This window comes from Phragmites australis, chromosome 7, assembly GCF_958298935.1.
Source record: "Phragmites australis chromosome 7, lpPhrAust1.1, whole genome shotgun sequence".
NCBI lineage: Eukaryota > Viridiplantae > Streptophyta > Magnoliopsida > Poales > Poaceae > Phragmites > Phragmites australis.
The window spans coordinates 33,696,160-33,721,134 of NC_084927.1; the positions used below are offsets into that span (position 1 = coordinate 33,696,160).

At 45.2% G+C, this 24,975-nt stretch overlaps 2 protein-coding genes across 2 annotated transcripts; one reads left to right on the forward strand and one right to left on the reverse strand.

Moving 5' to 3' along the window:
* Positions 1-1,273: 1,273 nt before the first annotated feature.
* On the reverse strand, positions 1,274-4,092 carry LOC133924888 (wall-associated receptor kinase 2-like). The gene is made up of 3 exons (XM_062370622.1): positions 3,143-4,092; positions 2,866-3,018; positions 1,274-2,742 (listed from the first exon to the last, which is right to left on the reverse strand). Exons 1-3 carry the CDS (start codon positions 3,969-3,971, stop codon positions 1,586-1,588), a joined length of 2,139 nt encoding a protein of 712 aa, XP_062226606.1. The 5' UTR covers positions 3,972-4,092; the 3' UTR covers positions 1,274-1,585.
* Positions 4,093-20,150: 16,058 nt separating this feature from the next.
* Positions 20,151-24,552, forward strand: LOC133924890 (altered inheritance rate of mitochondria protein 25-like). The gene is made up of 11 exons (XM_062370623.1): positions 20,151-20,673; positions 21,161-21,247; positions 21,355-21,396; positions 21,510-21,554; positions 22,671-22,736; positions 22,804-22,860; positions 22,975-23,036; positions 23,167-23,287; positions 23,794-23,871; positions 23,952-24,058; positions 24,156-24,552. The coding sequence occupies exons 1-11, from the start codon at positions 20,287-20,289 to the stop codon at positions 24,184-24,186; spliced, it is 1,083 nt and encodes a 360-aa protein (XP_062226607.1). The 5' UTR covers positions 20,151-20,286; the 3' UTR covers positions 24,187-24,552.
* Positions 24,553-24,975: the final 423 nt, after the last annotated feature.

Genomic DNA, 24,975 nt, shown 5'->3' on the forward strand with positions numbered 1-24,975 from the left:
ACAACAACTCAACGAGTTTTACTCAAGGGTATAATAAGAAAATGAACTATAAAACATCTTTGTTTATCATAATAGATAAATAATTTGAAATAAATACTCCCGAAACTATAAACAAACATTGCGAAATTAAAAGAGTAGATGATATCTAAGAGGGGAGAGAGAGTAAGAAATTGCTTTGGAGAAATAAGCTTACAATGCATTCATGTGTGTTGTTAGTTTCTTAAGATTCTCAAAGTAATTTATTGTCTTATAATCATCTAGGGTTACTCAAAGAGTTAGTTTTTTTTTCATAAAAAACAAATTCATTTTCTCGCATCTTTAAATTGCTTGCGACATCATCTTTTTGCTTAGGTGGACATCTAATTACTCCCTCTATCTCAAAATAGATGACGTTTTAGTTTCTTCAACAATGTTCAAAATATATGACGTTCTATGATTTTGAGGTAACTTTAACTTAGGTTTTTCAGTCTTGCCTCTCCATTAAGTCACTCATTTCCAATGCAAATCTCATTTTTCAGTCATGCTATATCATTATTACTTATAGACCAATATGCAATAAATGAGGGTAAGATGATCATTTTATTTTTCATCTAAATACATGTGCCTAAGTCTAAAATATCATATATTATGAGACAGTGAGAGTAACATCTAAGAAACTAGCATTAGAAGTGACCTTAGTCCCACAGAATAAGATTGCTACTGTGTAGCTTACCCATTAAGGGGAAATCAATGTGTTATGAGTTTTATGCACGGATTTATGTCAGTCCAAGTCTATAACTACCCCGCGAGGCTGCAATTGTAATGTTTGTCGTCTAACAATACGTATACAAGACAAAATAACACAGCATGCATATGAAGTTCACACTGAACTGTTGCGACAGTGATCCTCTGGTATCTGCATTCGGCACCAGTGCAGCAAACGCCATGTCACTCAGCAGAGAAGGCTGACCGATCTCACAGGATTATTTTCGCAGAGGCATGGCAAGTCAGCCATTTACTTGGCAAATCTTATTAACAGTAGGTCCCTAATGATGAGCCGTGTTACACAAAGCCAGTAGGTGGGCTCTCTGCCGCTCTAGTACTCTATGTAACTGCAACTAGCTTTTTTTCTTTTTTGTTTTTGAGAGGAAACTGCAACTAGCTATGACTGTCTCAATACGGCAATCTTACTGGGAATGGGTTGAATTTACAGTTAGGTGCAAATTGCAACTCGGAAAACCATGGATAGAATGTATGCGAGTGAAGAACTTTAGAATGCCGATGGACAGATTCAGAAACAAGAAAAAGTCTCTTTATTTCTTTCTTAACTTTTGATTCAATCCAAATGGGTATCTTTAGCCGAATTGTCATGACTCATCGAACTACGATTGTCGAGTGGAACATAGAAAAATAGAGCTGAACGGAGATTGGACAAATGGTATATCAAAAAGTCCTAATATAACCATACTTCGGGATTTTGCTTGTAGCAGCTAAGCACATGAGGAAGAGATCATTAAGATGGAACCAAGAAGTTAGGAACAAGTTTTTTTATCTTGGTTAAAACAAACCATTTTTATGAGAGATTCCTGGGTGGGAGTAGAATGATCTATATGCTTTCATCTTCAGCAATGCCATCATCGTCAGGGCGCATACTAGATGCTACATCAATACTCATCTCTTCGTGGCACCTTGACTCCTGAAGCAGAGGCTGGCTCTTCTTGATCAAGTGTTGTTTCATCAGCCTTCTAAGCGCTTCAAGTTCAATTGCAACCTCTATCATCCTTGGCCTTTCTTCACCTTTCAACCTTAAGCATCGTAAAGCCAACTTTGCAACTGTTTCAACATGTCTCATTCCAGCTTCCTCAGCTACTTCAGGATCTACAATCTTCAACAACTGATTTTGATGGAATAACATACTAAAATGCAGTGCTAGGCTTCTCACCTCTTCCATTGTACCATCAAAAATAGGTTTCTTCCTTGTCAGTAGCTCGCTAAGTACCACACCAAAGCTGTACACATCACTCTTCTCAGTCAGTTGGCTTGTCCGAAAGTACTCAGGGTCCATGTACCCTAGTGTCCCTTGCACTAATGTTGTCACATGAGTCTGATTGTATGGCATTGGTCTTGAGGCACCAAAATCGGATACCTTTGCGACGAAGCTCTCGTCAAGGAGTATGTTTGATGACTTGACATCTCTGTGAATTATCGGTATCTTTGTAGCTAAGTGTAAGTATGCAAGTGATGATGCAGTTTCAACTGCAATCCTTAGACGGTTCTCCCATGACATTGGGGCTGATGTATTGTGAAGATGATGAAAAAGGGTCCCATTGGTAATGAATTCATAAACCAATAAGGGAACTTCTGTCTCAAGACAACATCCTAGTAACTGGACCACATTCTTGTGGTTCACTTGTGAAAGGATGACCAACTCATTGATGAATTGTTCCATTTGGCTCCGATCAACTCGTTGTGCCTTCTTGATTGCCACAACCATTTGATTGGATAATATGCCTTTGTACACAGTACCAAATCCCCCTCTACCAACAATATTGTTATCACTGAAGTAGTTGGTTGCTTTGTCAAGCTCACTTGAGGTGAATATATGTAGTGGCGCCCTCCGAGAAAACACCTGCTGCTTCAACAACAATCCACCATTCTGCATAAAGTATCTCTGTCTTATCTTTGCAAGTTTTCTCTTCTTAACAAGCCAATGGGTCCAAAAACCAAGAACAAGGAGAAGCACTAACAAAGCAAATCCTGCAACTGCAAGAGAGGCACAATAAAATTCAGAACTTTTTATTGCACGCAGCATTAATCCAACTCAGTATGCCTCATGATTGGATAATCAAATCCATCATATGATGAAAAAGGGCTTCAGACACTTGCCTATAGCAATTTGTAGCGTACCAACTCCATTGCAACCAGTTCCCCCCTTCAAGCCATCGCCTCTCATCCCTGCTGGGCACATGCAGTAGAAACTACCTTCTGTGTTGACACACTTATGTGTGCATGGATTTCTGTTGGAGCATTCATCAATATCTTGCCAACAGTCACATGAGACCAAACAGATATCAGACATGGACTGTGCTTGCCAACTAAAGTTCAAGGAACAAAAGCTAGTGACTGCGAGACCCAGAATTATAAGCATAGAAGAGCTTGTTACCTTGGCATCCATCAGGCCCTTGCAGATACGGGTTCCCCTCAAACCCATTGGAGCAATTGCAGCGGTAGCCAATTCCATTTGATGAGTTGTAGCAGTAGGTATTCTCCCGGCAGGCATATGATGACCGTTTTGCCTCCTCGCAGCTGCCACCATCTATAGACCACTCAAGCACAACAGGTCGGTATTGAGGATTTGTATTATTTGTGTTACTCAAGTCAAGACTTGAGAACATATACGAGTTTTGCTCCACGATGAAGGCCTCGCCACATGATGGAGTACTGTTGTCCTTGTTGGATATAATACTGAACACTAACTCCAGCTTCTTTAACCCTTTCGGCACCGGTGCTTGGCAGCAAGCCACACCAGAGCATGAACCATTAATGATGTTATCTTTGGTAGAGCAGAAGGAAGCACAGCCACCGCTATAACCACTACTACCATTCAACAGCATGGCCACCACATTACAACCCACAGCTGTGAACTTGTTTCTTGTATCTGAGAATGTGAAGATGGTCCCCTCAAGGTTAACGCTATGGTTCCCTTTGCACTGCTGAGAATTGGCACTAGCCAATATGCTCACAAAACCATCAAGCAATGAGATGTCAAGAATCCCGAACACACTGTTTCCAATGGGAAGCACCGGACCAGTTCCAGATGGATTACATGTGATCTCAAACCCTTTTGACAAGGAGGGGCTCTTGCCAGGAATACCAAAAGGATAAGGAATGGAAATATTGGAGCACTTGGAGGCACTTGACTCCATAGAATGAACAAAGGATGGAGAGAAACATGCGAGGAGGAGCAATTGCAGGAGAAAAAGGCGAAGCATCTTCTCCTTCAGCGGTCTTTCACAGGAGAAGATAGGTCGTGGCAATACTGAAACGCTTATTTATCAACTAAGACTGAAGGGCTTAAATCATGCGAGGCAGAACCAGCTCATTTATTGGTCTCAACCTGGGTTGTGTTTGGACAAGTTTCTCAACAATACAACAAGATGAGAAAAATAGTAGGAGAAAAGGTCAAAGTATTTTCTTCTGGATCGGTCGTTATCTCATTGAGAAGAGAATATAGGCCGTAGAAAATACTACAATAATATATTCTTCTGGATTGGTCGTTATCTCATTGAGAAGAAAATATAGGCCGTAGAAAATACTGCAATAATTATTTATCAACTAACACTCAAGTCTGCAAAAGTGAGAAGAACTGTCTCATTCTTTCCATTCAAAACGAACTAGCTCATTGTTCTTTTCGTGAGGGAAAGGAGAAAAGACCCCCAGTCTTCATCTGGGTTGGCAAGTGGGGAGACTAATGTTTATGCCGTTGTAATGGGTTTATCACGGTCCAGGCAGCACACAGGAAGCAACCATAGGTGGAACTCCATGCTGAAATCCTTGCTCATGCTTCGCAGGTGCCTCATTTTCTTTATTAAATGGTGACCCTGTTACCCATCTTTGACTCAGCTGTGGTCTTGCCGTCAAGCGCGAAGATTCAGACTGAAAATAAAAAGTGGGTGGGGCTATCCGGACGGCGCGAACAACGCAGCACGCACGCATACTGATTCAGAAATTATGTATTAGTCATGGCACACGATGCGGCAGTCTGATTAAAATTTTACTGAAATTTCGGTAATTTCAAGAATTTCGAAGAAAAACAATATATTTAATTACGAATGTTTGACTATATTTTTGTTATGCCTTAATACAAGGTTAGATTTGTATACGTGCACGTATACAAGAAGTACTAAAGTGACAGATGGATATCTAATCAGGCCCGCTACTCGGTGGCTGCATGCATAGAACAATCAACTCAAAGTGGTCTGGCCGGGATCGATCGCTCGGCAGAACGGCGACGGAGTATCACTCTAGATCACCGACCTCCTATAAATCACTACTACTTAAAAGCATAAATTATTATTTTTTCTTATGGTCTACCCTCCCGTGGATCTCACGTAGGGATGTCAATAGGGATCCGATTCCCGATACCTCGTGGGAAATTTTTTTTATTAGGGGACGGGGATAGGAAGATTTTGTCACCCGCGAGAATATAAATGATACAAATTATATCCCTATCGGGTCTAGCGGGGATGGGTATAGGGAAGCATTCCTCATCCCCGTTTTCCCGCAGTGTCAGTGAATTAGGAACCAGGGGTCCCCGAATCCTGAGACCGGGCCAGCAATCCGCCACGTGGTGCCCTCCCACGGGGGTCATCTCCGCAAGGTAAAAAGCACTAAGTTCCGGGAGAGGACGCTCGGGACCACAAACAGTGGTCCCCGAATACCCAAGTTCCCCAATGATCTGCAAAGAAAAAGAGAAGGAGGCGCGAGGCTGTCCCCGTCGAGCCAGCACAGGGCGCCGCCCATGGGCCGGCCCAGGAACCCGACCGCCGGCAAGTACGCCGGGCGGCCGCCGACAGACGACCCGCGCCCGCAAGGGCTCCGGCTCCCGCAAGGGCTTCCGCTCCTACAAGGGCCCCCGCTCCCGCGAGGCCCGAGTGGCATGACCTCACGGAGTGCCGCACGGTCAAAGGCCTCATCGAGCAGCGCCAGAGGGCCCGCGAGGAGCCCCGCAGGGGCGGCGACGACAGAGCCGTTCCCGACAACCAAGAGCTCGGCTTCCAGGAGCCCGAGCACACCGTCGCCTTCATCGACGGAGGCGCGTACACACCCTCCTCCCGCCGCAGCGTCAAGACCATGCGGCGCGAGGTGTGCTCGGCGACCCTGAGCGAAGAAGCCGCAAGGCCCCTGAAGTGGTCGGACGCCCCGATCACATTCAGCTTGGCCGACCACCCCGCCAGTACTGCAGGCATGAGGCGACTACCCCTGGTAGTGTCCCCCACCATCTGCAATGTGAAGGTCAGCAGAGTGCTGATCGACGAGGGCGCAGGCCTGAACCTCCTCTCCAGGGAGGTTTTTGAGAAGCTGCAGGTGCCCTTCAGGCGTCTAAAGCCGTCGCTCCCCTTTTACAGGGTGACACCCGGGCACTCCCTGCCCCTCGGGCAGGTCGAGCTGCCCGTGACATTCGGGAGTCGGGATAACTTCCGGACGGAGAATGTCATCTTCGACGTCGTGGAACTCCCTCTCCCCTACAATGCCATCCTCGGGCGCCCGACGCTCGCTTGGTTCATGGTGGCCACTCACTACGCGTACCTCACGGTTAAGATGCCGGGCCCTACGGGCCTTATCTCCGTGTCCGCCGAGACCAGCAGCGTCGTCTCCTGCGCCGAGCAGTTATACTCGGCCTTGGTCTCAGCTCGGGCCGAGGTCGAAGGTCATCCAGGGGGCCCGGGACCCTCTTCATCCAAACCCTGACTCGCTGCCGACGCCTCCGTTCCTACGAAGGAGGTCGTGGTGGGCGAAGACGCCTCCCAGGTCGTCCGAATCGGCGGTGACCTAGGCGGCAAATAGGAAAGCGAGCTCGTCACATTCCTCCGGGATAACGTCGACGTGTTTGTATGGTAGCCGTTCGATATGCCCGGGATCCCTAGGGAGGTGATCGAGCACCACCTGGCTGTGCGCCCGGACGCACGGCCGGTGAAGCAGAAAGTCCGGCGGTAGGCGCCCAAGCGTCAGGAGTTCATCCGGGAGCAAGTCAGTAAGCTCCTTGACGCTGGATTCATCCGAGAAGTCCTCCACCCCGAGTGGCTGGCGAACCCAGTCATCGTCCCAAAGGCCAATGGCAAGCTGCGCATGTGCGTGGACTACACCGATCTAAACAAGGCTTGCCTAAAAGATCATTTTCCTTTACCCCGTATAGACCAGATTGTAGATACAACCGCGGGATGTGATCTTTTATGTTTCCTAGATGCAAACTCTGGTTATCAACAAATTCGCATGGCCATAGAGGATGAAGAAAAAACTTCTTTTACCACTCCGGTGGGGACTTATCGCTATGTATCGACGCCTTTTGGCTTGCGCAACGCTGGGTCATCTTTTCAGCGCGTTGTGCGTATTACCCTTGACTCGCAGGTTGGCCGCAACGTTGAGGCTTACATCGACGATCTCGTGGTCAAATCTCGAGACCGTGCCACCCTGCTTGAAGATCTGGCCGAGACTTTCAACAGTCTCCGCACTACCCGCTTGAAGCTCAATCCCGAGAAGTGCGTCTTCGGGGTACCTGCGGGCAAGCTCCTCGGTTTCTTGGTCTCCAGCCGAGGGATCGAGGCCAACCCAGAGAAGATCCGGGCCATCGAGCAGATACGACCCCCGGCTCGACTCAAGGAAGTTCAGCGTCTCGCCGGCTGCATGGCGGCCCTCGGGCACTTCATCTCCAAACTCGGGGAGCGAGGACTCCCCCTCTTCAAGCTCCTAAAGAAGACCGATCGCTTCGACTGGACGCCGGAGGCCGAGCAGGCCTTCCGCGATCTGAAGAAATATCTCACCTCGCCGCCCGTACTGGTGGCTCCCTCCGAGGGCGAGCCACTACTGCTCTACGTCTCGGCCACTCCTCAGGTCGTGAGCATTGTACTGGTGGTGGAGCGTGAAGAGTGTTCGGGGCAAGGTGCTGGGTCCCAGCTCCCGGCCGCCCCCGGGGACTCCCCAGTCTTCACGGCTCCTCCCGACCAGGGAGTCGAGCCCGAGCACTTAGCTCCTCCCGACCAGGGAGTCGAGTCCGAGCACCCGGCCAGCCCCGACCACGCCACCGAGCTCGGGGGCTGTGACAGGCCCTTGGGTGAAGCCGCAGTCCGGGCCCGCCGTATACAGCGACCGGTGTACTTCGTCAGTGAAGTCCTCCGGGATGCCAAGACAAGATATCCCCAGGCCTAAAAGCTGCTCTACGCCGTGCTCGTTGCTTCCCGGAAGCTGCGCCACTACTTTCAGGTGCACAAGGTCTCGGTGGTTACCACGTACCCACTGGGGCCCATCCTCTGGAACCGAGAAGGCACCGGGCGCGTCGTCAAGTGGGCGGTGGAGCTGGTGGAGTTCGACCTGCACTTTGTGAGCCGCAAGGCGATCAAAAGCCAAGCGCTCTCTGACTTCATGGCAGAATGGACGTCCGTTCCCGAGATCGACCAAGAAGAGATTTCAGCATATCCCAGGCACGATGCGCCCGGGTACTGGATTATGCACTTCGACGGTTCTCTCACGCTGAAAGGCGTGGGGGCCGGAGTGGTTCTCACCTCCCCAACAGGTAAAGAACTCCGGTACGTCGTGCAGCTGCAGTTCCGAGCAACCAACAACATGACGGAATATGAGGGCCTCATCGCTGACCTCTAGGCCGCGGTGGGCCTTGGGATTCGTCACCTCCTGGTCAAGGGAGACTCCCAGCTGGTGCTCAACCAGGTGTCGAAGGAATACCAGTGCACGGATCCTCAAATGGCGGCGTACGTGACGGAAGTCAGGAAGCTGGAGAGGCACTTCGACGGCCTGGAGCTGCGGTACATCTCTCGCCGCGACAACGCTCTTGCCGATGACCTTTCTCGCCTGACCTCTTCCCGCGCGCGCGTCCCTGCCAGAGTCTTTGAAGAAAGGCTCACACGGCCTTCCGTCCTGCCTGCCGAACAGGACGAAGGGGAAATCTCGAGCTTAGTTTAGGGGACCCCGGCGGTGCCCTCAGTGGGAAGCCCCGATAGGGTGCCGCCGCCCGGCGAGTGCGCTGCGCTTGCTGGCAGTTCTCAAGATGCCTCGTGGATGAACGAGATCCGAGGGTACTTGAAAGAAAAGTTCCTCTCCGAGGATGATGCCTCTGCTTTAAGAATTGCTCGGCAGTCCAAACGCTATGCCATAGTAGATAGGGATCTCTACCGGCACAGCGCAGGCGGCGTCCTCCTGAAATGCATCACCCGGGCAGAAGGCGGCGAGCTTCTCGCTGAGGTCCACGAGGGCGAGTGCGGTGGCCGTGCATCATTCGCACGTTGGTCAGGAAGGCCTTCCGGTAATGTTTCTACTGCCCTACAGCTCTCCAGGATGCTTCCGAGTTGGTTAGGCGCTGCAGGGCGTGCCAGTTCCACGCAAAGCAGATTCACCAGCCAGCTCAGGCTCTTCAAACCATCCCCCTGTCATGGCCCTTCGCGGTCTGGGGTCTGGACATTCTGGGTCCGTTCCCCCGAGCAATCGGGGGCTATGAGTACCTCTACGTCGCCATCGACAAGTTTACCAAGTGGCTGGAGGCGGTTCCAGTGGTTAAGGTGACCAAGAAAACGGCACTTCAGTTCATCTGCGGTATCACCAGTCGCTTCGGCGTCCCGAACCGGATCATCACCAACAATGGCACTCAGTTCAGAAGTGCCCTGTTCGGGGACTACTGCGAGGACCTCGGCATCAAGCTCTGCTTCGCCTCTGTCACTCATCCTCGGAGCAATGGGCAGGTCGAGCGCGCCAACGCGGAGATACTGAAGGGGCTCAAAACCCAGACCTACAACGTGCTCGCAACGCACGGGAAAGGGTCGATCGACGAGCTGCCCGCTGTGCTTTGGGCCAATCGGACCACGCCAAGTCGTGCTACCGGGGAGATTCCTTTCTTCCTTGTGTACGGCGCTGAGGCGGTCCTCCCCTCCGAGCTCACTTTTGGCTCCCCTCGGGTGCATGCCTACTCTGAAGGCGAACAGGAACAGCAAAGACGCGACGACGTCGACTACTTGGAAGAGCGCCGGCGGCGTGCCGCCGTCCGAGCAGCCTGCTACCAGCAAAGCCTGCGGCGCTATTATCAGCGTCACATCCGGGCCCGGTCTCTCGAGGTTGGGGATCTAGTTCACCGACGCGTTCAATCGCGCGAAGGAAAGAATAAACTGTCTCCTATGTGGGAAGGCCCCTTTACCGTGATCGGTGTCCCGCGAGAAGGCTCCTTTTGGCTGGCTGCAGAGGACGAGCAGCTGCTCCCCAATGCGTGGAATATCGAGCATCTGCGCAAGTTCTTTCCGTAGATGGCATGTATGTGCTCGGGCCAACCAGGCCGGGGGCTCCCCCCCCCCCCCCGCCCAAGTTGGCCAGGGGCTACCACTAACCGGGTAAGCCACCCAGTCTTGTAAATATTGTCAATACATATGTTATCAATGTCCAGTTCTTATTTCAAATTTTATTTTTTCTGGAATCCATATGTTTAATCTGTCTGGTGAGATGCTCGATTGTGTGAGAAAAACTTGCTCTCTTATTTTTTCCGTTGATAAAAGAATCCCGATCGGTATGCACGCGGGCAGTTGCCGCTAACTTATGTTTGTCGTGGTAGGCTGTGGTGTTCGGTGTCGTGGCAGTACCCCAGGCATCACCGAGTCCCTGGGGTTCTCGGGTAATCCTATCGCTCGAACAAAAGAATAGTTCGGAGCCTAGGCCCTAGGGGCGGACTGTCGGTGCTCGGTCTGATCTGTCATTCCCGGACGCCACTGAACCATAGAACCTCTGGATTATGCCTCTGTGTATTATTTGTGTTACTCAAGTAAAGACTTGAGAACATATATGAGTTTTGCTCCACGATGAAGACCTCGCTACATGATGGAGTACTATTGTCCTTGTTGGATATCATCCTGAACACTAACTCCAGCTTCTTTAACCCTTTCGGCACCGGTGCTTGGCAGCAAGCCACACCAGAGCATGAACCAATAATGATGTTATCTTTGGTAGAGCAGAAGGAAGCACAACCACCGCTATAACCACTACTACCATTCAACAGCATGGCCACCACATTACAACCCACAGCTGTGAACTTGTTTCTTGTATATGAGAATGTGAAGATGGTCCCCTCAAGGTTAACGCTATGGTTCCCTTTGCACTGCTGAGAATTGGCACTAGCCAATATGCTCACAAAACCATCAAGCAATGAGATGTCAAGAATCCCGAACACACTGTTTCCAATGGGAAGCACCGGACCAGTTCCAGATGGATTACATGTGATCTCAAACCCTTTTGACAGGGAGGGGCTCTTGCCAGGAATACCAAAAGGATAAGGAATGGAAATATTGGAGCACTTGGAGGCACTTGACTCCATAGAATGAACAAAGGATGGAGAGAACCATGCGAGGAGGAGCAATTGCAGGAGAAAAAGGCGAAGCATCTTCTCCTTCAGCGGTCTTTCACAGGAGAAGATAGGTCGTGGCAATACTGAAACGCTTATTTATCAACTAAGACTGAAGGGCTTAAATCATGCGAGGCAGAACCAGCTCATTTATTGGTCTCAACCTGGGTTGTGTTTGGACAAGTTTCTCAACAATACAACAAGATGAGAAAAATAGTAGGAGAAAAGGTCAAAGTATTTTCTTCTGGATCGGTCGTTATCTCATTGAGAAGAGAATATAGGCCGTAGAAAATACTGCAATAATATATTCTTCTGGATTGGTTGTTATCTCATTGAGAAGAAAATATAGGCCGTAGAAAATACTGCAATAATTATTTATCAACTAACACTCAAGTCTGCAAAAGTGAGAAGAACTGTCTCATTCTTTCCATTCAAAACGAACTAGCTCATTATTCTTTTCGTGAGGGAAAGGAGAAAAGACCCCCAGTCTTCATCTGGGTTGGCAACTGGGGAGACTAAGAACAGAAATCACCACTTGTGTTTATGCCGTTGTAATGGGTAGTATCACGGTCCAGGCAGCACACAGGAAGCAACCATAGGTGGAACTCCATGCTGAAATCCTTGCTCATGCTTCGCAGGTGCCTCATTTTCTTTATTAAATGGGAAAAATGCACAAACCCCCCATAAGTCACTCCATTTTTGAGATTCCCCCCCATAAGCCATTTTGTTGCAAAAACCCTCCCAACAGTAATTTAGATTTGCAAAAACCCCCCCAGCAATTGTTTAATCCAGAAAATAGGTTTTCTTTAATATAAAAAATATGTAAATTCTTTAATAATTTAGATAAAGGTTTTAAAAATGATTCCTTTGGTGAAATAAATAAAATGAAATGTTTTAATTCTATTAATCTTATATATATATATATGTTTTTCAATGATAAAATAAATGTTTTAATTGTGAGAAAAATTTAGAAAATCTAGAATAATGTTTTAATAGGTTTTCTATATTTTTAATTATGGAAAAATGGTAAATAATTAGAAAATAAAGGGAATTTTTAATTTTTCTAGGTTTTCTATGTTTTTAATTTTAGATAACACATAAGGCAAACGTATAAATTGCAATGGTATAAAGAGAATCTTCGCTAATTTGTCCGGCCGGCCTACCCATTGGCATGGCACTTGGCCGCATTCCAGCGTCCGGCCTCTCTTCCGTAGATGCAGAGAGTTCGGCAAGATTTAGCATCAGTCTCCATTGATTTGTCGTTATTTGTGAACATAAATAATAAATAAAATTATATCTTTATTCCTCTAAGGGACATAATTAAAACATTTATTTTATCATTGAAAAATATATATATAAGATTAATAGAATTAAAAATATTTTATTTTATTTATTTCACCAAAGGAATCATTTTTAAAACCTTTATCTAAATTATTAAAGAATTTACATATTTTTTATATTAAAGAAAACCTATTTTCTGGATTAAACAATTGCTGGGGTTTTTGCAAATCTAAATTACTGTTGGGGGGGGGGGTTTGCAATAAAATAGCTTATGGGGGGAATCTCAAAAATAGAGTGACTTATGGAGGGTTTGTGTATTTTTCCCTTATTAAATGGTGACCCTGTTACCCATCTTTGACTCAGCTGTGGTCTTGCCGTCAAGCGCGAAGATTCAGACTGAAAATGCCACGTTTCTCTACTCCACGTCCCTGAGTGTGGCACGCGGTCTTCATTTTCCCAACTGACTATTGCTGTGGTGCGTGTGGTGGTTATGAAGTCATTGAACAGGTATTAGTCAGAGTGCTGCTATTTCACGCACGCCCCAGAGAGATAACTAGCAATTTTTCAGATAGCTCCCTTCGCTTTCCGTTTTTGAAAAAAAAAATTGAATAAGTTTTTCAAAATAATTAACGAGAAAAGTTTTAAGGAAAGTTAATGAGAAAAGTTTGCTCAGAAAAGTTTTAAGAATTTTTTTTTTCAAAAATAAAAAGTGGGTGGGGCTATCCGGACGGCGCGAGCAACGCAGCACGCACGCATACTGATTCAGAAATTATGTATTAGTCATGGCACATGATGCGGCAGTCTAGGGATTAAAATTTTACCGAAATTTCGGTAATTTCAAAAATTTTGAAGAAAAACAATATATTTAATTACAAATGTTTGACTATATTTTTGTTATGCCTTAATACAAGGTTAGACTTGTATACGTGCACGTATACAAGAAGTACTAAAGTGACAGACGGATATCTAATCAGGCCCGCTACTCGGTGGCTGCATGCATAGAACAATCAACTCGAAGTGGTCTGGCCGGGATCGATCGCTCGGCAGAACGGCGACGAAGTATCACTCTAGATCACTGACCTCCTATAAATCACTACTATTTAAAAGCACAAATTATGTTTTTTCTTATGGTCTACCCTCCCGTGGATCTCACGTAGGGATGTCAATAGGGATCCGATTCCCGATACCCTGTGGGAAATTTTTTTATTAGAGGACGGGGATAGGGAGATTTTGTCCCCCGCGAGAATATAAATGATACAAATTATATCCCTATCGGGTCTAGCGGCGATGGGTATAGGGAAACATTCCCCATCCCCGTTTTCCCGTGGTGTCAGTGAATCAGGAACCAGGGGTCCCCGAATCCTGAGACCGGGCCAGCAATCCGCCACGTGGTGCCCTCCCGCGGGGGTCATCTCCGTAAGGTAAAAAGGACTAATTTCCTGGAGAGGACGCTCGGGGCAACAAACAGTGGTCCCTGAGTACCCAAGTTCCCCGATGATCTGCGAAGACCAAGTAACCAGGAAGGGGGTACTCGGGGAGGTGAACAGTGACCCCTGAGCACATGAGTCCCCCGACGACCAGGAGAGCCGAGTACCGGAAAGACAGTGCTCAGGGAGGTAAACAGTGGCCCCCGAGCACTCGGTTCCCCGAGGACCCGAACAGTCAAATCCGAGAGAGAGTGCTCGGGGAAGTGAACAGTGACCCCCCGAGCACTCGGTTCCCCGAGGACCCGAACAGTCAAATCCGGGAGAGAGTGCTCCCCGAGCACTCGGTCCCCCGAGGACCAAGAGAGGGCATTTTCGGGAGAGAGTGCCTGGGGAGGTGAACAGTGACCCCCGAGCACAAGGTTCCCCGACGGCCCAGGAAGCCCCCGGTTAGTGGCCCCCACAGGGGTCCAGCGATGAGGTGTCAGCTAGTGAAAGGCCCGATACCGCATTTAAGGGCGCGCGTGGCCTGTCACCTCCAACTGCTCCCGCCACACTTGGTGTCATTCCCTGTCATCCTCTGGCAGAAAGGGCGTGGGGACATTTAATGCACGGGTCTCATTCCGCGCCATCCGGCGCGCCTCGGGATAGCGTCGTGAGGCCCGAGGCGTTCCGTCTGCCGCGCTGCTGTGGCAGGCGAACAAGACCAGGCGGGCACGCCAGGCCGCTCTGCGGCTGCCCGGTGGGCCCTCTCCACGGCGCCCGTTGCCAGCGCCATCATGACGACTGGAGACCGGGCGCGGGGTGCATTTTCAACCCCCGTCACTTCGCGCAGAGGCCATGATGACGCCCTTTCCATTTATGGCGCTTTGGAACTCGTGCCCTCCCTTTCGGGGTACGCTACCGTCGGCGGGTATTTAAAGCAGCCGGCAGACATGGACAAAGACAATCCAAGATGAATCGAAGGTAAATCCAAGCGAACAGAGGGCGCTCGAACTCTCAGACTCTTGCTCAGAGACCACTGAAGAACATTTCGTGCAAGCATAGAAGCCGAAGAACAAGGAGTCCGAGGCTCTAGGATAGACAAATATTCTTATAACTAGCACATTCCTGAGAGATATTCTCAGGGCATTTATAGCATCCACACAGGAGTAGGGTGTTACGCGCAGTACGGTCCAAACCTGTCTAAAAATCCCCTCAGCGCATTTACTCTTCTCTGCATTAGATCATTCTACCCCACCTGTCATCGTATTTACATCCATTTATTTCTCCAGCAAACATATTCAGAATCATCTCCTCGGCCGAATCTCTAAAAAAGCGTCCATCAGGATCCCTGCGACAGGAGTTAACCCTCTGACAGCTGACGCGCCAGGTAGGGGGGTTGCATCCCTAAATTTGTTTGTTTGTTTTCTCCAGTAGAAAAAATGGCGGGTGGCCATCGTCTCCGGCGCGCCGGTTCCAGTTCCAGTGAGGAGTGTACATGTATGAGTGGTATACACGAACCTTCCGAACATGTACACGTATGAGTGGTATACACGAATCAACATGTATTTCTTTTTTTTTATTATTAACTGGACCATCACGTGTTGTGTACAAAACAAATCGTTGCCTTTCAATGCTCCGTAGGCAATGTCCGTTGTACCAGTTATGCGATATGGCCCGTTGGCAAATTTTACGGTACGCAACACGTAAAACAAATCACTTGAAAGGCAATGCTCCCTAGGCAATGTCCGTTGTACCAGTTATGTGATATGGCCCGTTGGCAAATTTTACGGTACGCAACACGTAAAACAAATCACTTGAAAGGCAATGCTCCCTAGGCAATGTCCGGTGTACTGTACAAAACAAATTGCTGCGGGAGCAAAATCCGGCCACCACCAACCGTAGCAAAACTTTCCAAAAAAACTAATTAATAGACATTAATTGACTTTCTAAAATAAAAACATAATAATAATAATAATAATAATAATAATTATAGGTAACCTATTAATAGGTCATCCGATGAACAGTCTACAGTTATTCAGATGTATCATAAAATTTGCGTTATGTATGGTAACGAGTTCTTGGGGTTCACTGGTGAGCTCCCCGATATGGTGACAAGCTCAACAAACGTGTGACACTTTTTATCGTTTCCTTTGTGTTCTTCCTTCTTTACCTTCTGCAACATATCATGGAGTTAATTTATCCTACAATCAAGAGCTGAACAGAACAAGTGATTATTATCACTTATAAAATTACGTACTTATTAAGAACACGAGAATAGCTTTAGCAATTAGCTGCCTTCCTATAAGCTATTGGAGGACATGCAGTGACTGAGATTGTTCACTGTAGACAATAGAAAGCGCTAAGGGAGAAGGGTAGGTAATTAACTGTTTTATTTAGACTCAATATGCTGGTAATAAAGTGATTTATTTTATAGCTCCATTATATGCATTTTTTGGTGTAGTTTGAGGCTGGAACGAGGCAAATCTTTCACAAGAAATAAGAACCGAAGAAAATAAAGGGGGAAGAATAAAGTTGACACTGCTGTCTAAACGAGTAAGGATAATCGTTTACAGCTGAACACATTCCTCATTTTGTAGTATAGCAGTGGAAGGCCATGGCAAGAACAGATTTGGATGGCGAAGCTCAGAAGCCAGAAAAGCGTCTTCTCTGAAATCTGAATCCAGTCCAGGCGATGCAACCAGACCTTTTGAGGACTTGGTAACGGAGACTGCGAAGTGTGGTAAGCTGAGTGGCAGAGCTCAGTGCATCCCTTCTTATCATTGCCTCCCTCCGCTACTTCCTGCTCAGGAAGCTAGCAAGAAACCTCTCTCAGTCACCTTTTGGCGTCGGGCAGCTCATCCTCTGCTTGGAATTAGATGAAGATGAAAATGAAGAGAAGACGTTGGTTGTTTTTAAGGGAGAGGGAGAGGTCTCATGCCCTCCTTGTTTCGGCTGGATTCCTGGTGGTTTGGTAGGGGCACGCAGAATGCATTCGCGCAGCTTCACAACGGCACTCTCCTTTGCAGAAGAGCACACGGTTTACGTCCCAACTCCCAGCTCCCACTTTTCTGGAGGGCCCATGTCTATCCTCCTCGCTTTCAGTTGGTGTTCGCTGACTCGTTGAGCTTTGGCATCATGGCGCAGTAGCGGTCGCTGACTCGCCGGACCGGCGGTGATCGAGGAGGTTGGAAGCGCCCGGAACACACTAGGCTCCGGTAGCCGCTGCAGGAGATGGCAGGAACGCGAGGGCGCTCGCTTCGGTGCCGACGGCGGCGCCTGGTGGGGAGGAGAGCGGAACCCGGAAGTGTTCGCCGTCACCCAGGAACGTAATATGAAGTACTTCAAGATCTTTCCTGCAAAGAATTCAGGGCTGCTTTACTTCAGTCTCAAGCATTCAAACTTGATCAGATGGCGATCTGGATAATACGAGGCTATATTCCGAGAGATTGCTTCCAGAGTTTTTTAATATATTTTCTAACATAAATAATTAAATAAATATATCTCCAATAAAAAGATTTATAAAAATAGACATCTACCACCCTCTTATAAAACGGTAAGTTGCCTAACAACCTCAATGAAGCGGTTAGACTTAGATAAACAGTACCCACCTTTTTTCCAATTTTTTTTCTTTCCTCTTTCTCTATTTGGGCAGTGAGATTGTTGTGCTCTAAAATTTATGAAACTTTTTCTGTAGTGCTTACAATTCATTATGAATCCATTTTAAAATGATTCACCTCAATACCTCATGTAGGTTTTGAAATAAAATAAAAACTCCAAAAAATGTTACTTTTAGAACTTCTAGCAATTTTTAAGACCTAAAAAAATTCTCAAAAATCTGTGAAAATTCACTAATATTCCTTTCGTATGTATTAATAATATTTAAAATTATTTTAAACCCTATATTACTTGGTGAAAAAATGAGTTCCTTTGCAATACTCTATTATATGCATTTTTATTATTTCATGTGATATTCTCTTTTTAATTCAATTTGAATTCAAACAAATTTAAACATGCACAAATTCATCTAAACTCTTATGGAATACATATAAATATAAATGTGCACAATTTGGAGTGTGACATCAAATAAAAAAAGAAATATCAGCAACCGGACAAGTACCTGCACAAAATCATTCAAACTCTTATGTAATTTTGTGCGCATTCATTAGGCCGTGAGGTGGTCGGACACCAAAATATCCTTCAGCCAAGAAGATTGCACTGATAACTTCGTACAGGCTGACCGTACCAGATAGTGGTCGAGCCTACGATAAATAACTACAGGGTTATCCGAGTGGACTCATGTACTCATGTACTTTGTATATGTATTCAATAAAGAGCTCCGATGAATTTGTGAATGTTTGAATTTGTTTAAATTCAAATTGAATTAAAAAGAGAATATAACATGAAATGATAAAAATACATATAAATATAGCATTGCAAAGGAACTTAATTTTTCACCAAATAATCTAGGGTTGAAAATAATTTTAGATATTATTAAGACACATGAGAGGAATATTAGTAAAATTTTCTAGATTTTTTGAATTTTTTTAGGCTTTAAAAATTACTAGAAGTTCTAAAAGTAGCCCTCTTTGAAGTTTTTTTTTAATTTTAAAACCTACATGGGGTATTGAGGAGAATCCTTTTAAAATAGATTCACCATGAATTATAGCCCATATAGAAAACATTTCATGAATTTTGAAGTACGACAACCCTACTACCCAAATAGAGAAAGAGAAAAGAAGAAAAAATGGAGAAAAAAAGTGGGTATTGTTCATCCAGCGGTAAGGGCTGGACCTTCCACAGTGGTATCTTCCCATTCTTTGAGAGGGTAATAGGTACTTTATCGTCTCATGAGAGGATGATAGGCGTCTATTTCTGTAAATTTTTTCATCCAAGATATATTTATTTAATTATTTATGTTAAAAAATATAAAAAAAACTCCTGCTTCCATGACCTGTCATGTGCAAGGGCCTCCGGGCTGGGCTTCGAGGTTGGAAAGGTGGACTGGGCTCCTAGGTCCAAACCGATGGAAGGGGTATGGAATTTTATATATATATTTTTAATATTTGCAAATTTATACGGTCGTTTCAAAAAATAGCAACAATAGACTACCATCGCCCGTTTATATAGCGAGAACCGTGCTTGTGGGGTCCAGCTGATAGGGAATTAAAAAACCGGTGAGTGACACGTGTTGCCCTTGCCTGGTGAATGAGGGATACATTTATCTTGTCCGTTGAACAGGCAACAGCAAGGTGCCACTCTATAAAAGAGCGATATCTTACTTTAGCCGAAATAATTTAATTTGTGCCGTAATAATTTAACATAAACGGAAAATTAAACATAGTAGTTTTAATAGGAACTACGACATACACAAGCGTTAACATATAAGATACATAATTATTGTGACCTAGAAGATCTTTTCTGCAAAGAATTGAGGGTTGTTTTACTTCAGTCTCAGGCGTTCAAACTCGATCAGATGGCGATCTAGATAATGCGATGCTATATTCCGAGAGATTGCTTCCACGACCTGTCATGTGCAAGGGCCTCTGGGCTGGGCTTTGAGGTTGGAAAGGTGGACTGGGCTCCTAGGCCCAAGCTGATGGACCGGGTATGCAACAAAAGGACACGAAGCAGCTGTGCATGAGAGTGCAGTAAGCGTTTATTTCTGTAAATTTTTTCATCCAGGATATATTTATTTAATTAGGATTAAAAATAATTTTAGAAATTAGTCTATCATATAAAAAGAATATTAATGATTTTTTTTTCAGATTTTTGAGATTTTATTTGAGTCCTTGACAATTGTTAAGAGATATAAAATTAGTATTTTTGGAGAATTTTAGTTTAAATTCTACACAATTTTTTTGGGCGAATCTAATTAAAGTGAGTTGCACATAGATTATGAAACACGTATAAAAAAACTCTAAGATTTTTGAAGAAACATAAGACCATTTTTGAGGTATATTCAACTAAAATCGGGTTTTATGTAAAATTGATGCACAATACTTATAGTTTTGTGTTATAAATAATACAATACTTGTAATTTTATACAGTTCACTCAAACAAATATTATTAGTCAAAAGTTCAATAGTAAAAATTAAAGTTGTTAATTATTCTAAAACAGAGGTTAATGTTACCTCTTCTCAGTGTATTGCTTTCCATTCTCCCAAATGTATCCTCGAGTACTTGTATCGTTGAGTGGATTTGGCAATATATTCTCTGTGGAGTTTGATGTGTGTTCGATCGAGTGAGACCTCGTAACATGACCATTCCCGTGATCCCGTCCAAGCCCTTTTGCCGAAAGAATCCTCTGCGACAAAGCCCAGCCTAGCCTGGCGCTGCGCTGCGACTCCACAAAAGGCCCGTCGCCCAATCGGAAACAAGCCCATCCGCAACAACATCAACAAACGCCGCTGCGGACAGCGGACTCATGACTCCTCCTCTCTCCGTCAAAACATTCTAGAACCTCCTAGAACCTCCGACCACCCGCCCCGTCTCTCCCTCTCCGCCTCTCCGATGAGGTGGCTACCCAGGCTGCTCTCCCACGCAGCCGCGGCCGGGAGGGCCTCCGCGGCGAGGACCAGCAGCCACGTCAAGGGAGGATCCCATTCCAATGGGTTCACGAGCGGCGGCGGAGGTGGAGGTGGGCCTGCGGTGCCCCGTGAGTGGCTGCGGAAGCTGTGGGCCGAGGAGCTGAGGAATCAGAAGGAGGCCGCTAGGAGATGGGGGGTAGGCGCGGCCGGGAACGTCGGCGGCGGCGGTGGTGCAGGGGGTTCGCTGGGTGCGTTTGCGAGTTCTGGGGAGGCCACGCCGCAGGTCGGGAGGGTGAGGGCTGGGGAAGCGGCCGGGGAGGCGCCGGCGAGGAGCTACCAGTACGACGGCAGGAACCTCAAGCCCGTCGAGGCAAGCGGATTCTGGAAACGCTAATTCCTGCTTCTATTTTTGTATTGTTTGTTCCATTGTTATGACTTATGAGTAGTAAATAACATTTGATTTGATCAGATGCTATCTTAGACACTATTCAGCTATTGCATCACAGATAGTGCATGAAGAAGTATACTCTCGTATTTCATTAAGAATTTTGGTTGGAATTTGTGGTCATTTTGCATTGTTTGGCTGCGTTTAATAGTGTGGAACTTTGGATGAACATTTTAGGGAAAATAGGAGTGTCTATTAGACCTAGACTGGCTAATTATCAACCTGTCAAAAAGCATTGTTCCCTATTTCCTTATTTTCCTGCTTCCTTCTTTTGCTTCATCACACCATTCTACTTGATACTTCTATCATGCTGTAGCTATTTCTTTGTGCTCAAATTTGAGTAATCATTATCTCAAGCCTCTAGCTGCTGGAATAATTGAGAAATACCTGTCCATGTGTAATGTGTTTATAGGCCAAACTGGCGCCTCTTCTTGCAAGAGCTAACCTCGTTATTGCCAGGGACATCGAGTGGGCAAACATCATGTTTGCTTTCGAACAGGTGATTTATGTCTATGTGTAGGCTATTGCATGCACAGTTTAAGTTGCTATATTAGGATGCTTCTTCATTTCTTTTCAAAAACTTGCATATTTTCATCTGAACTGCAGGAGAGTAGATATATCATAATGGATCCACTCTTTCCACAATCTGTAAGTGTTCTTCTGTCCTGATTGTAATTGGTTCCCTTACCATATTATTTTCATCGTCTGTTCTTCATTCTATAGATCTTAAGCATTGACTTCTTTGTTCTTGTAATGTCCAGCCTGTGGGTTTTATTCGTGAGAAAAGCAATGTCATCTTTAGGCAGGTATGTCTATGTGGTTAGTTGATCCTAAATTGACTAGTCATAGCTTGTTTTATTGCTTCATGGTAATTTTATGGAACTGATTCAAGTGTCAGGAAGTTTCAGTTAACCTGCATAGCAGTCCTTAAGTTGAAAATATATGATTTCCTGTTCCAAACATTAAATTAGTTGTGTCATAATACCCAGAACTTTCGGATTTAATTATTCTGATATACCCTATGTACAGTCAACATTTTTAAATGTACATTGTTACTATCTAGTGTAATTTATCTCCATATAAAAGTATTATCACTGCCTCATGCATCATGTGGTACTGAGACCGAAACATATGTTAGTCCTCCCTGTGCCAATTGCCAAAGAACAACTGTTGGTAGGGCATCACTTTCAATCATGATTGAGTAGGTGGACAGATAAATGATTTTTTTTTCATTGGAGTGCCATTATAATACTGTGTTATTTTCTTTGCTGATTTGTTTGCTTGCTATCCGCTGGGCATACGTTGTTGTAATGGTTAATTCTACTTCCAGATGTTTTGTGTAAGAGCTCAGAGTGTGCATGCCAAATGCAATATTCCCTTGTAAAATAGAAAATTGTCAAGTCTAGCTTTTGAGATTGGAAAAAAGGAGAACATGGTAGTCATGGTGGGTTGGGCAGGCACGACTTTTGGAATTTGTGGCAAATTGCTTGTCCTTCCATTTTTAATCTTCTAGTATGTAACTATGATAGCATATTGTGTAGTTACCATGCGCAATGATGTGTTTTATCCATCTGGTACGAATTGAGGTATGCCATAAAGGTTACAGAATCGTGTCTAGCTGGTGATGTTTCCCTGTTTGTTTAGAAGAATTGTTCAGGGTGCTTGTTTTGTGTCTTAACTCTTAGGGATGTTCTGTGTTGCACTTGTTGATTGAGTCTGGCCTAGTTGTTGCGCATTATCTCAAAATTTCATTGCCCTATTATCTTGACTGGTGCATAAATTTCAATCGTGATGCTAAAAAAGTTAAATATGTATTGGCTTAATAACTGTGATTCGAAGAAAGAAGTGTATCTTATTGCCGTGGATGTTTATTACCATTGGAAATTACTACCTTATATCAAACCCATTTTTTAATGTTTCAGATGCTTCGATCAAGACGGCCATTTGTTGCAGAGATTACTGATGCTATGGGTAATGAGATATTTACGGTAAGATTTCAGCAAGTCAATATTGTTTTCTGTTGAAAGTACATTGAATTGTACTATCGATTTTCAGGTTCGCCGGCCATTTTGGTGGATCAACAGCTCAATTTATGCAGAAGTGGATGGTAAGGTATGTAAACATTCTTCCCTGGATTGTTCTAACTTCTAACTCATTGAAATGAGAATATTATCATCATATGAGTATACAAGTGCTGATAAAGTGTCGTCATTTTGCTTTGGTCAGGAGATAGGTGTAGTCCACAGACGTTGGCATCTATGGCGCAGAATTTATGACCTGTACTTAGGGTAATATGGTATTCTGATATCTCATCCCCCTTATCTCGCTGACTAAGCTCAAATCGCCTAGTTCATCGTGTAGCTTTCTGTCTTGCTATACTGCCTGAAAGATTGATTTTCCATCTTTATTGTATTTCAGGAATAGACAATTTGCTGTGGTCGAGAATCCTGGTTTTTGGAACTGGACTTTTACCCTGATAGATGAGGATGATAATGTATTAGCTCAGGTTGATCGTAATTGGAGGGGAATCGGCTTCGAGGTAATATCGTTTTCAGTGTTCAATTATCAAAAGTATATTCTTATACCTGAAGGACACCCATGTTGATGCATGCTCCGTCTTTCCAGGCATATTTGACATCAAACAATTTTGTCAGTAACAGATAGGTCAATAATTAACATAATTATCAGTAAAAACTGTCATTCCAAGTTGCTGTGATGCTTTTGCCTGACATTGCTTCTGCACATGGAAAGTCTTCAGAACATGTTAAATTGTACAGCACATATCAATTGCACAATTACAATAATCTGCCTTACAGTGAGTCCACTTCGGAATCCGTCCAGAAGTGCATAATTTCCAGAATCTGTTCGCAACTATAATGTTCTGCCTTACAATTATCATCACTTTGTTTACCACCTCATATCTTTTCAGAGTGCATTTTTTTCTCAGCTGCACTAACTTTACTCCTAGACTGTAGAAAGAATGAGATTGCAAGGACAAATGAGTAAGGCATGATGAGCATATCATTGGTTTTATGATCACTGCAGCTCTTCACGGACGCCGGCCAGTATGCAATTCGATTTGGTGACGAGGGACAAAGCCGTAAATTTGGCCTTGCTTCAAATGTAAGTGTTCTCACTTTGCGTGTGCCTAGTTAGCTGCTCTTTACCCTAATCTCAAACCCACATCTCAATGATTCCTCCAGATCGAAGAACTACATGTTGTTCGACAGCTGACTTTACCTGAAAGGGCTGTGGCTCTTGCTCTTGCGGTGTCCCTGGACAGTGATTACTTCTCTCGGAGAGGTGGATGGTATGTATTTTTTAATTCCAAAATTACTTGTCTAGATGGATTCAGTTTAACTTTACTCCGTTGCTCAGAAATTGATCAATGTGCTTGCTGCTTTCAGGGGACTTCCATTTCTCATTGCCACAGAGTAGATACATGAACCACCATGTCCGTACACAAGGAAAATTACTTTTATCTCATTATGGATTCCTGAAGAAGCCTAGCAGTAGTACTGTTGTCAGGCAATTGAGATAATCGCAGAGGCAGGAAATGATTTATGTGTGACCGTAGCCGGTTGCTCGCTTCATCCTTCTGCTTCATGTGAAACTTGAAAGCGGAGGTCGCTGAAGGAGTTTGTGCTTGCGTCTGACTTGCCTCTCTTCTAGCTCAAAGCGGCGATTGCTTAAGTTTTTTCTTTCTTTCTTCTGTATGCCTTGTGGAGGCAATGCGAATCCGTTTTGTTATGGAGATGTCATACGTGCATTGAAGTTTCTAGTATCTAGTGCGATCTACTGAAAGCCCTGGGTTTTTTTCCCCCTATGAGATCTATTACTGGTACCTTTACTAGTGCCACGATCCGAGAGCAGGGCTAGGGGACTGTCGTAAGAACAGTATCCATGGGCGTTTTGTATGGAGAAACATAAGATTCTATATGATTAGAGTAACCCAATGTGTTACAAAGAATGAAAGAACAAAAACAACAAAGAAAAAGAAAATGGAGGAACGGCCGGTGCGATGATGCACTTATTCTCTAGCAATAACTTTGACTTCCTCTTGAATCTTGGACAGAGCGGTAAGGGCCGGCTGCTCCACATGCCTAAAAATTCTGGCATTTTGCTCCTTCCAAACCTCCCAGCACACCAAAATGATCAACGATCTGAGCCCCTTCGATGGCATGTTGTGGACATTCGCCAAGGAAGACCACCATTGATGGACCGTGT

What these genes read in the sequence shown, in the direction of transcription:
- LOC133924888 (XM_062370622.1), bottom strand. Translation starts at nt 3,971, where the DNA reads ATGCTTCGCCTTTTTCTCCTGCAATTGCTCCTCCTCGCATGTTTCTCT. An exon ending in AGGGCCTGATGGATGCCAAG is followed by an intron (nt 3,019 to 3,142) that starts GTAACAAGCTCT and finishes ACTGTTGGCAAG; the next exon opens with ATATTGATGAATGCTCCAAC. An exon ending in TACGCTACAAATTGCTATAG is followed by an intron (nt 2,743 to 2,865) that starts GCAAGTGTCTGA and finishes CCTCTCTTGCAG; the next exon opens with TTGCAGGATTTGCTTTGTTA.
- LOC133924890 (XM_062370623.1), top strand. Translation starts at nt 20,287, where the DNA reads ATGAGGTGGCTACCCAGGCTGCTCTCCCACGCAGCCGCGGCCGGGAGG. An exon ending in TGGGTAATGAGATATTTACG is followed by an intron (nt 22,737 to 22,803) that starts GTAAGATTTCAG and finishes ATCGATTTTCAG; the next exon opens with GTTCGCCGGCCATTTTGGTG. An exon ending in TTCTCTCGGAGAGGTGGATG is followed by an intron (nt 24,059 to 24,155) that starts GTATGTATTTTT and finishes TGCTGCTTTCAG; the next exon opens with GGGACTTCCATTTCTCATTG.